This window comes from Gobius niger, assembly GCF_951799975.1.
Source record: "Gobius niger genome assembly, chromosome: 6".
In the NCBI taxonomy this organism is placed as follows: domain Eukaryota; kingdom Metazoa; phylum Chordata; class Actinopteri; order Gobiiformes; family Gobiidae; genus Gobius; species Gobius niger.
Window position 1 is genome coordinate 31,894,459 of NC_136857.1, and position 11,734 is coordinate 31,906,192.

General features: G+C 44.3%; 1 protein-coding gene across 1 annotated transcript in view; it reads right to left on the minus strand.

Moving 5' to 3' along the window:
* ajap1 (adherens junctions associated protein 1) overlaps positions 1–10,638 on the minus strand; it is a 98,331-nt gene extending 87,693 nt beyond the window's left edge. The window contains exon 1 of the mRNA XM_079558067.1: positions 10,092–10,638. Coding sequence (XP_079414193.1) covers positions 10,092–10,120 — 29 coding nt within the window. The 5' untranslated portion in view covers positions 10,121–10,638. The remainder of the gene's footprint in view (positions 1–10,091) is intronic.
* Positions 10,639–11,734: the final 1,096 nt, after the last annotated feature.

The window sequence follows — 11,734 nt, forward strand, 5'->3', positions numbered from 1 at the left end:
TGTATAATCTACTATTGTAATCTACTATAATATGTAACAAGTGCTTTCTCAAGATTTAGCAATTATGAAAATTCAGGCTAAAATCAAACTTTTCAAAACCTAATGGATTTGGATTTCAAGTCTAATTAATATTAAATTGCCATAAAATTTAAAATCTAATGTTTCGAGCGCCCCAGTCAATGTACCAAATGACTAGGACAGCATTTTAAGGAAGGGGGCCCCGGGGCCTACTTCAAAAATGTTTACACAAGAGTCTTTTAAACATGAGCTGCTTTTTCCTGCAGAAGGATAAATCTAAAATAATACTTTTATTTTTGTTAGTTTCTGGCAGTTTTTCTGTCAGTGGTTCCCCTGTAACGCCCCGGCCCCTGTATACTCGGATTCGCCCCTGCTCAAAGGAGATTCCGCACCGCCTTCAGTCCCGCTGACACTGGGCTCTGTGTAGCCTCTAAATCAGGGGTCCTCAAACTGTTTTCTCTGGGGGCCTGACTTTGATGGGGGGCCGGACCGGGTTGGCTATTACATAGAATTGTATGACCCAGAGCAAAATGCCTCTTTGTGAAGTAGAGATGACTCGCCTGCACAGTCGTCCCCACTATTATATCCACAAGATCAACACTTGATTCAGGCACATATTTGTTTCACTGTAGTGGTTTGCAAAAATAGCAATCACGTCTTCACACTTGGTTTTAATTTCCATTTATTTATATTTTCAAATAAAACATCATTATGTAATGTGACCAAAGTAATAACTTCTTACACTTGTATAGTGCTTTACAAGTCTGTGTCACAAGTTTCTCAAAGTACTGTCATTATTCATTCTCTCCACACTCTTCATTTACCACGTGGCTATAATGTGTTTATATTCTGATCTCTTATGTAAGTGCCCTCTGCTGGACACCTGTGGAATTATTTTTTATATATTTAAATTGACCCCTAGTGGCGGAATGAGTAAACTGGTTATTTAGTTAAAGTATCCTAACTCCGCACAGGAATGGGCTAGAGACTTACTTTTTTTTTTACATACTCAGGGATTTGTGCTCTACACGTCGGCCCGGATAAATCATCTCGCGGGCCGGATTTGGCCCACGGGCCGTAGTTTGAGCACCCCTGCTCTAAATGCTGTAACTTTTATGTGACACCTTAAAACACTTTGACAAAGATTGTTCTCAATAAATCCTGCGCCGCAGCTTCAGTCCATTGTTTCAAACGTTTTCCTGTCTTTAATCAAATTGAATGCATCCAAAGAAACACGCATGTCCTCCTGCCTTTTCGCGCTGTATTTATTAGGCGGGAAACCGAAAAAGCATGCGGCAAATTACCAAATGTAAACATAGATGTGCTAGTTTTATGCAATGACTTATGATCTTTCAACAGTTTCATTCAAATAAATAATAACCATAAAGTCACAGCGAGTCATTAAGAGTCTTTGGACTCAAGTTCAAGTTAAGTCTCGAGTCACAAACAGCAAGTCCCAAGTAAAGTCTTATTAGAGCTTTGGTCAAGTAAGTCTCAAGTCCCAACAAATGTGACTCGAGTCTGACTCGAGTCAAGTCATGTGACTCGAGTCTCCCACCTCTGGCGCTAACCTTCTCTGTGGAGAAAAAATATGGCAACCAAAAAAAAAGGTTTTGAAATTGAGAAAAAATAACGCATAAAAATGGGGGGGATTTTGTGGAAAATGGGAGAAAAATAACTTTAATTTTTAAAATAATGGGGGGAAAATGGGGATGAAACTGGGAAGGAAATGATTTAAAAAAGAGAACAATCATTGAAAATAATCGGGGGGAATTTTTTAAAAATGTGGCAGGTGTTTTTCTCCCCTTCCTTTGGAGCAACAAAGAAATGGAAATGAAGATATCGGGAGCACATTTTGGCACATTTATGATGCTTTGCAAAGATATCGCTTCATCGTCACTACTGAGAAAGTCCCTAAAAATATAGAGATATTAACTTTTTTCCAATATTGCCCAGCCTTAAGTGACGAAGATGTTGCTCCTCTCTATGGGAAGATTGGAAACCACCCAAAAAACCATCGCCGGAGCCGCTCTGTGCTCAAACTCCTTTGATCAAATAGCTTGTTGTTGGTTAAACATGGAGGCTCGCGTACGCTGCCTCTTAAAACATAACTTACGCACTTTCATTTGAACGCGCTTGACAGAGACGTGGAGGCTTCTGTGCTCTATCTGTTGATTTTGTTGCCTTTAAAATGTTATATTTCCATGGAAGAGCTTCGTCCTCAGCTGGTGCAGAGGAGAGAGAGAGCATCAATGGTGACGTCCAATGTTTTGGGAGCTGTCCAGAGTGCTGAACGACTCTCTGGCTGAAACCAACATCGCGGGGAGCTGTCCACGGTACTTTGAATCCACTTACTCACTGATAGGGCTGAGAGATGAGTGAAAACTGCTGAAATCTGCAAGTCTACGCTATCCCGGCCTCTCTACGGAGTCTCATCACGTCTAACAGAGGCTATTCTTTGAATATTTTAATAAAAGACGAGGTTTGTTTTGGTGTTTGCCCAGTTGCAGCTCTTGAACCAGGCGTTGGAGCTGTCCCCGGTGCTGAAAAGCCTCTTTGGGAGCTGTCCGAGGTACCAAATCCCTCAAGTCTGTCTGTAGAGCGGTGGTTCTCCACTTTTTCACAGCTCTCGACGCTGACAATGCACAAACAACTTCAAGCAATGCAAATGAATTGAGAGTGAGCGCCAACCTCACGCACAGCCTCTTTATTTTCACACATTCTGTAAGGCCATATCATTACTATTTATATTGTTAACCCCCAGAGAAAATCTAACTGCGATTTTTCAGCTTCGTCAGCAACAAGATGCAAATCTGCAAGAGACAGCAAAGAGACATGTTAAAGCAGTACTAAGTAACTCTTCCCCCTAGAGGCCATAAGCGCAACTGCAGGTGTCGTAGCAAGTTACCATTTTTTTTAACGTTTTAATTGTCTTGGAGAGCAAATACGACGCTGACAGGAAAGCTGAAGGGAGAGAGGGTTACTGTGCATCCAATTATACAATGGAAATTTTTTTTTTTTCACTCAAACTTGGCTGTAAATACTGTTTAAAGTGACGCTAGCCCGCAGTTAGCTTTGCCCGTTAGCATGTTAGCTTCTTCTTCGTGATTACATTAGTCTGTGGCAGTCAAGTTGCAAACATGGTTTTCTGGCCAGAGACACCAGAGGGAGATGAAAGACCCTCCAATCATCCCATAAACACTTGTATTACCCCCACAGGGACTACGGAAAAAGATTTATTAAGGTTAACACGTTACTTAGTACTGCTTTAAGGAGTTTTAATCATTCTCAAATAAAAAAGGCTTGGTGCTCTAACCTCTTTCTCCAAATCCACCTACATAAAAGTGCTCGCTCCATGTTTTCCACCTTATATTTACGTGCCTTTTTGGACCACCTCTACCCGCTAAGTGAAGCTGGAACACACACGCTGGACAACAGGCCGGACCACACACACTGGGCCACACAAAAGGTCAAATATCACACCAATAAAGGTAGAAGTTGCTCAGTGAAATGATTACTTTGCTAAAACATGCTCGGATGAAGCCAATCAAAACTCAGTGATGGTTTTGGTGAGACAACAGTAAAACATCTGTGCAGGATCCCCACGTCTGAACTCACTCCGATCGTTTACTTTCGACTCCACAAACTCGTTGGAAAATATGAGGCTGGTCGTCGTCAAATAAAAGGGACTAAAAGCTTCCGTGGATTAGCTTCTGTTTGTGGAGTTCTGAATTCTGTGGTAAATGCTGATTTCTGCGAGGCGACTGTGGCAACACACGCAATAAACAAGCGGTGAGGCTCGGCTCTCACCGTTCACCTAAAGGAGTAAAAGACCGACCCGTCACCACTTCACTGTAAAGGATCTCTCGCTAAACGACCAACTTCAGCGCTACTATTTTTAGCCGCGTGTAATCCACTATACATGAATCTCCTGCCAGTCCCTGTTCACCCAGACATACGCTCTCCAGAGCCACGCATTACGCCGGACTCACACTGATGTGTCCCGTTTCCCACCTTTTAAACTTCACTTACATAAATATGAAGGGAAAATACGCGGCAGGTCTTTTGTCTTTTTAGGGTTTTCATATAGTCATTTAAAATGGCCTAAAAACATCAGCATTTTTGGACATTTTCAAGATCAAATCTAACTAATAGAGCTTGGTTTTGTTTTTTGTATTCCTTTTTTGTGTTGCCTTGATGTGCTCTCGCAATTTAACTCCGTAAATATCACTTCACCTCATAAAAACAAGACAAACTAGGGAAAAATGTTGATGCCCGAGTTCTCGAAATGACCTTTCAACACATCAAAGAGCAGTGATAATACAACTGTATGTCTTTTATCGGATTGTTATGAAGCTGACTGTGCATTTCGCTATTTAGGTGCTCGTACTGGTGGTTTTTGTTAATGTTTCATTTTGCATCGACTGCAGCGTATTGTGCTGCTGCTCGGGCTGTGAGCTCCATCTCTCCAGGACCTGTTCACCTCCAGGACCCGGAGGCCTGAGGGTCGGATCACAGCTGACCCTTCTCACCCTGGACACGGACTATTCACCCCTCTCCCCTCAGGCAGGAGGCTACGGTCTATCAAGAGCCACAGATCCCGCCGTCAGACTCATGAACGATAAAGACACCTAATAACTCAGGACAGACTGTATCTGCTCTATTGCACTATGTGGTCTGTCCACACTTAGATCCACTGCTATCACTTTATCACTTTATACATCATATGTAAATCCAATCCTGTTTGTTCTATGTCAATTGTGTTTGTCTTACCATATTTTATCTTATTCATTTTAATATTCTTATGCATCCCACTAAAGCCTTATAGTTTAGTAGCACATGAAGGCAGCGTCAGTTTTTGGACAGACTAGTCATTTACTGGTTAAAAATAATCTGTACAAATTCAAATGTGTTGTTCAGGCTTCAAGGCTTAGTAAATCAGGCAGGGAATTAGACATTAGAAAATCTTTCTCGAATAACCTTCAAAATAATCTTAAATCCAGGCGTGTAAAGAGTGGCGTGTGTAGGAGGTGCTACAGTGGAGATGTTGTTGCAAGAGAAAACGGCCCTAGAGTTTTATAACGTCTGTGCAAGTACATTTCTCCATCTTCTGGCGTGGAAATGACCATTTTTGGATTACAGTGTCCTCTCGGTCGCCTTTCGTGCTACACGTGGATACCAAAAATGTCGATCAAATGTCATAACATAAGGGGTGGGGGTCTTTTCATACTCTCAAACTAAGATGTTGAGGGAACATTTTCACCTGCAGTGACGAAGCACTCTCTACAAGACATGGCGGAGAAGATGGTTACTCACCCGGGTCAGAGGACAGCAAAAGCACCGCACACAGATCTGATCAATATGAGCTAGTGCCCTCAGGCCAAAGGTCTCAGAGTCTCAAAGGAACTCCATGACTAAAACTGTCACATATAGAAATGACTAAAAAGGCTAAGACTAAGAAGGCAATAACACCAGCGCGTTCCCCGCCCTGCCAGGCCTGGTGGGAGGGGAGCACTTTAAGGCCAGTTAGCCACTTATTATTTTGGGGCCTCGGGCAAAGTGCAAAAGTAACTGCACCGCGAGGCCATTGGGGGATGAGGAAATCTCCCGTCTCTGTGGTGTGAAATGATGAAACAATACCTTTTCCTTGTGACGTGTATGGTGCCCTATAACAATATCATTACATTGACAGACCTTTTTTAATGACGATGATATGATAGGCTCAAAATTGCTTCTTGGCGGCTAAAACATGTACTTTGTCAGACGTTTGTAATCGGAGCTTGTGCATGGAGCCAAGAACACACCCCTGCATGTGACACAGAGCGGCGGCGTCAGGTCACATGACCCCTCTCCCCCGTGCTTCAGCTCCATGTTCTGAGCAGCTGACAGCCATCAAACTGGGACTTTATCTTTTCTCAGGACATGTGGATAAACCAATGTGCAGACGGCGCTGTTGATCAAAAATAAATCAATCTGATCAGAGGACAAGGAGAGCAGCAGCTTTTGGGTTAAGTCATGTTCATAGTGCAGCCTTCAACCAATTCATCCCAACTTCCAAAGCTGATTTTCAATACTAATCAAAATGTATTTGTTGAAAAACTACTTAAAGGTACACTGTATTACATGTTGGACTTTACAGTCGCCATCAACACAAAACATGCTTCTAATGACCAGCCTAACCTGTTTCAATCTCAAATTCTGCTGACTTTAGTCACATCTCCATGGAGACGAGCTGGAGACGTGCCCCCTTCCGTAGCGTCTCGCCTATAACCGTGTGGATGTGACAAATGTCCGCTCTGATTGGGAGCTGTTTTCTTTTTTTTTTATGAGCAGCTCAAGCAGTTCCTCCAAAACAGAAGGACCGAGGCACAACATTTACTCCGAGTTTCCCACAAGTTTCAACAAATGAAAGTCCAAACAACAGGCAGTTTCCCCGTCACGCGTCTCCCGCACGCTGCACGTAGGCGCACAACTGCACCAGAATAAACGCATGGCCGAGCCAACGAGGGGGCGGCCGGAGGAGGAGTGGAAGGATCTGCCTATATTTGTCAGATGGACACTCTGAGTTTGTATTTCACACGTGTGAAGTTTCCAAACGCTCATTCTTCACTCAAAGCTGCCAAACCCTGTAGTTTATATCACTACAAACATCTTCTCAAATACATTAGCAAAGCATTTCTTTATTATAAAAATGGAGCTATTTGGTTGAAAACTCCTAATCATATCTTCTGCCAGGTTTAGAGTCCACAGCTCATCAACAGAACGTCCCACAGGAGCCACACTTACATGAAAGGAGAGCTTACATTGTTCTTTTTTATATCTTATTGCAGAAAATAGTTATTAACGGACAAAGACAGGGGTTGGCTGTGCCTATTGTTGTTGAGGGTGTTTTAGTAACTTTGCCACCAGCACGTCATGACAGTGTGAAAACCTGACAGAAAATGACGTTGAAAGCACATTTTTGCACAGATTTGACCTTTTAAAGGCCTGTGGTCTTAACTTTGGCTCAGCAGCAAAAACAGACAATGTTTTTTTACAGTTTGTGTAGAAGAAAGACTGTTTGTCACACGGCCATTCCTTCTTGTTGCATATTGAAGTTCTATTTTGAACCTTCAAAGATCCATCCATGCAAAATGTGAATTTTAGCCATTTGTCGACTGGTCTTAAACTTTTGATCAGGACTGTATGTGCTCAACAAATGCTAATGATAAAAATCATAAACAAATCACTTACAGCTTTTAACAAAAATGGAGAGTAGGAACATTGGCCAAAAAAAGACAAAATTATCAAAAAAAAGAAGCGGGAGTTTAATTTTTCCTTTTTTTTTAACATGTGTGTGTAAAGTACTAAATAAATAATTGATCACAAAAACGCAAACATACAGCAGGAGAATCAGGATGGGAAAGTGTTCAGTAACAAAATCAAGTCACAGCGCCCCCTAGTGTGGCTATAAAAAAAGGAATGTACCAGACAAATGGCCACGTCACTGAGGTAAACCAAAGACAAAGTTCACGCCCAGCAGCTTAAACACATGACCTGCTAAACCATTATGTGATTATGTTTACGTCTCAGCTGCAGAAAACGTGCTTTTCATCAGAAAACGTCTCCTTCACTGGTGTCAAACTGTGACTGACCAAAGACGTTTTCCCATCATATGCACTTTAAGCTAATTGACCTTTCGCCAAACCCCGCCCCTTGAGTATTGCCAGTGCCGAGAGCACACGGGACATCGCAGCAGGTGAATAAGACTCACAGCTGTGGGGGAGACAGAGCCACTGCAGCCAGCATCAGGCCTCTGTAGGTTTCCTTAATAATTCCATCAACACTAGACTAGCAACAGAAGAGAACAGTCCAGGAGCAGAACTAGTCCACAAAACTGTGCTGTTGGACTGAAGGCAGCTCCAGTGATTTTTTTTCCGTTTCCGTTCTTTCCATAGACTGGTGCTTCAGCCTCCGTAGCTGTAGTGCCCCCTCGTTGCACTTGAATCTATTCCTCCACTGCACATTGTAACCCATTTATAACTGAGGATATGGCTCTGGTGTTGCACATGCACTTATCATCCATTAACACATGTGCTAAACACTTCTAACCTTCCTCAAGGGGGCGGGGCTTTTGCACACTAAAAAATAGTCTTTTTTGAGTTGCAGATGAACTGGCGAAACTGTCGAGTATTCCAAAACACCCTTGTACTTTGTAATGTGTGAATATGGTTCATATAAATATAATTGTTTTGCCATATGTTTTTTTAGAATAGGCCGAGGTCGCCCAGGGCGTAACGTGCTCGGATCCACCCACTACGTCAACATAAAAGTCGTTTTTTAAAGGCACACCGTGTAGAATTTTACTTCTAAATAAAATTGAAATACTAGCATTTATTTTATGATCGATCATTTCATCATTGGAAAAATACCTCATAAATGTACAAACAAACATGTGTTTTTGCTGTGAGCGGCTCAGCTCTCCTAAGACATAACAGTAACTTTACCCGGACTGGGTGCGTCTCCAGCTCGTCTCCATGGAAATGTGACTAAAGTCAGTGGAATTTGAGATTAAAATAGGTTAGGTCCTCATCCAAATCCTTTCTTTGATTATTCCCTGCCGTAATAGTATTCTTCTGTGTCGAGCTGGTCAATAGGAGCATGTTTTGCATTAATGGCAACAGTATAGTCCAAAGGTTACGCAGTGTCCCTTTAACATCTGCAATAGGAGTGCGTGATGCTGTTTTGGAGTATTTGGTTTTCAGCCATGTTACATTAGCTCAATGACCACTTAGAATAAACCGTCAATAAAAAGACGAGAGTCAGTAAGAAATGTCAGAGAAATGTTGTCGATCAAAGTGCTTAAAGTCGTCGTCCGCACTGAAAGTGTGGCCGACGTTTCGCCTCTCGTACGTGAAGCTTCGTCAGTCACTGCTGATCTGTTTGTCAGCAGGCTGTATTGAATCCTCCGGGAGGAATCAGAAGAGCAAGTACAGATAACGGCTTGAAACGGACACTGCACAGCATCCCTTAAAGCCGCAGACGTTCTCGTGAGCTCTGCAAACACGCTCTGCAAATGGACGGGATTCTTGCTGGAGCTGGAGCTGCCCATGCAGATGTCCTCTCTGAAATGTTCCTCACCAAAAAGCACGCGAGTACTTCCCCAAGTCTATCGGGTACAGTGCACTGATCTGAAGTTTAAGAGTACGCTTCATATATGAATTCTTCGCGCTAACTTTGTGTCGGATAAGAACACAAATATCTAGAAGTGCAATGCATTTACGTTCATTAATGAGTACGCAGCTTTTGGTCAGGGTTTGTGCACACAGGAATGTCGATGGTTAAAGGCGTAGATTGCAACTCAAAGGAAATACTTCTCAGACAAATCACAACCCGACATTTTCCCCTTCGCCTAAACAGAAGAATTAGCAGAGTCCACACATGATATGACAAACAGATGATGCTTGTAGTTCTCAGCTTCAGAGCCTCGGTTGTGTCGCTGTATCGCCGACAATAATCGCACCCTTTGAGATTAGGAACATCCAAACTGTGACTTCGTTTCCCCTCATTTAAGTGACTCTAGAACGATGAGCCTTTACAAAAGGAGCACCTTATACGTTTTACACATCACAAACCAGCGCCGGCACACATCCCCAAAGCGCAAAGACCGGGCGCGCATCACGTCTCCGAGCGCGTCGAAGTCAAACCCCCTCGTTCATAAACTGGAGTCCAGCGTTTTCGTTGCGCGGAGCCGGGTGCGCGCGTCCGGCGTGCTGCTGGCGCCCCCTAGCGTCCGCGCACTTCAACAAAACTTGATTTGGGCTTTAAAGACATCAAATAACGGACGTTTCTCTCGCCAACCCCCCCGCTGACAGGATCGACAAGACACCGCACGCGTAATGGCCTATTTAGAAAGTAGCGTACGGAGAGCTGTGCCAAATTTCCCCCACGACCCACTTCGTTAAGAACTTCCGAGGCTGTGGCGTAGATGGATAAAGGGAAAAAATGGCACTGTCTGTGTCTGTCCTCGTCGTTTGGGCGCGAATGGTTGAGTGTGAAGAAGAAGGGGGGAGAAAAAAAGGCATGAGACCTACCTGCGCACGACGGCAGAATTTATCCACATTTTCCGAGCCAAAGAAGCCCACTCAGTCCTCGTGGTATACTCCCATTTTTTATTTTATTTTTGAGGGGGGTGGTGGTGGATGGAGGGGGGGTGAAGGAAAAGGAAAGAAAAACGTCTCCTCCAACAACAACAACAACAACAACAAAAAAAGTCCACAGCGTTTCAAGTGACAGATCGTAATCCAGACATGGCTTTGTTCCCCCCCTCCCTCTCTTCCCACAGCCTTCAAGTGTGGCGCACGGCGAAATCCCGTCTGAAAACGGCGCTCGCTCTCTCTCTCCTCTGTCCCCCCCGAGTCCGAGTGATGGCGGTGTGAGGAGGGACGCTCTCAAACGCTGAAAAAGCTGCTCTCAAACTTTGCCCAGTCGTCGGTTCATGTTCCCGTTCGCGTGAAAGCCGCCAAAACGGAGGGACGAGGAACGAGCCCACATCCGTCAGAAGATTCTTTTCTCATGCCGTGCGCATCGCGGAGAGGAGTGAGCGTTCCGATAAATACACACACACACACGCCAAAAAAAAAAAAAGAAGAAGAAGAAGAAGCTGGGAGTGGAGGGGCTTTGAGGGTTTTTTTGACGCGCGCGAAAGGCAAGTCACCGCCGGTATAGGAGGTCCAAAGCGTCGTCTCCAAAAACAACCCACAAAATAGATTTAAAAAAGAGCTCCAGGGAGTGCGCCGAGGAAAGAAGTCCGAGGAACAGGAGGGGGGTCCAGGCTTGCTCGATTTGAGTGAGGAGGTGGAGGAGGCTTATGCCGCCGCCGCTGCTGCTGCTGCCGCTGCTGCCGCTTTGACGCGTCTCCGCTCTGTGCCGCCGGTGGTGGTGATGTTGCCGCTGCCGCTGCTTTCCGCGCACTGACAGACGCGGCTCGCTGCTCCACGCTGCCGCCGCCGCCGCCGATGCCGATGGCGTGACGTCACGCGAAAGCCCGATATGTCACGTGCGCGCTGAAGCAGAGCGGAGGTGAGTGAAGTGATGGGGAGCCGAATCTTTAAGCCCCTCTTTAAGAAGCCAGTCTGATTGATGTTCTGGGAGAAGCGCGGGAGAGAGGCTCTACGGAGGACCGACACTGACAAGACAATCAATAGGTAAATGAGCATCGTGGCAGATAATGATCAGAACAAATGCGAAAGGTTTGTGGTTCAAATTCAACAGGAGCAGACTGTCGCCGTGTCCTGAGGCAAGACACTTCTCCCTCCTCCTCTTTGGGAAGTTCATGTCTGAGCAAACGGATGGTGCAGATGGGCCGCTTGGCGTCATAAATCAGTGCTTTGGTGTTATCAGTATTGTCATTCCACAAATATCTCAGTATCAATGATTCAGACGAGTTGTTAATCGCAATAGGAAAACATCAAGTCGCTGTTAACATACAATACAAGCTACAAAGCACAGGACGATCACCACATTCTGACGGGTTTAAGACATCACCTCACGCACAAACTGCTTTAATCTTGTACTGTAGTTTACAACTTGTCGGAACATTTGTAAAATATCGAAACAATTTTAAAATGCGCTCTCCGTTAAAGGTGTATTGTGCAACTTTTTAAGCCGGGAAAAAAAAAGTTGACGTTCGTATGTGTTTGCCCTTTCAGTGACGCTGCGGCTGTTTGGGTGGTTA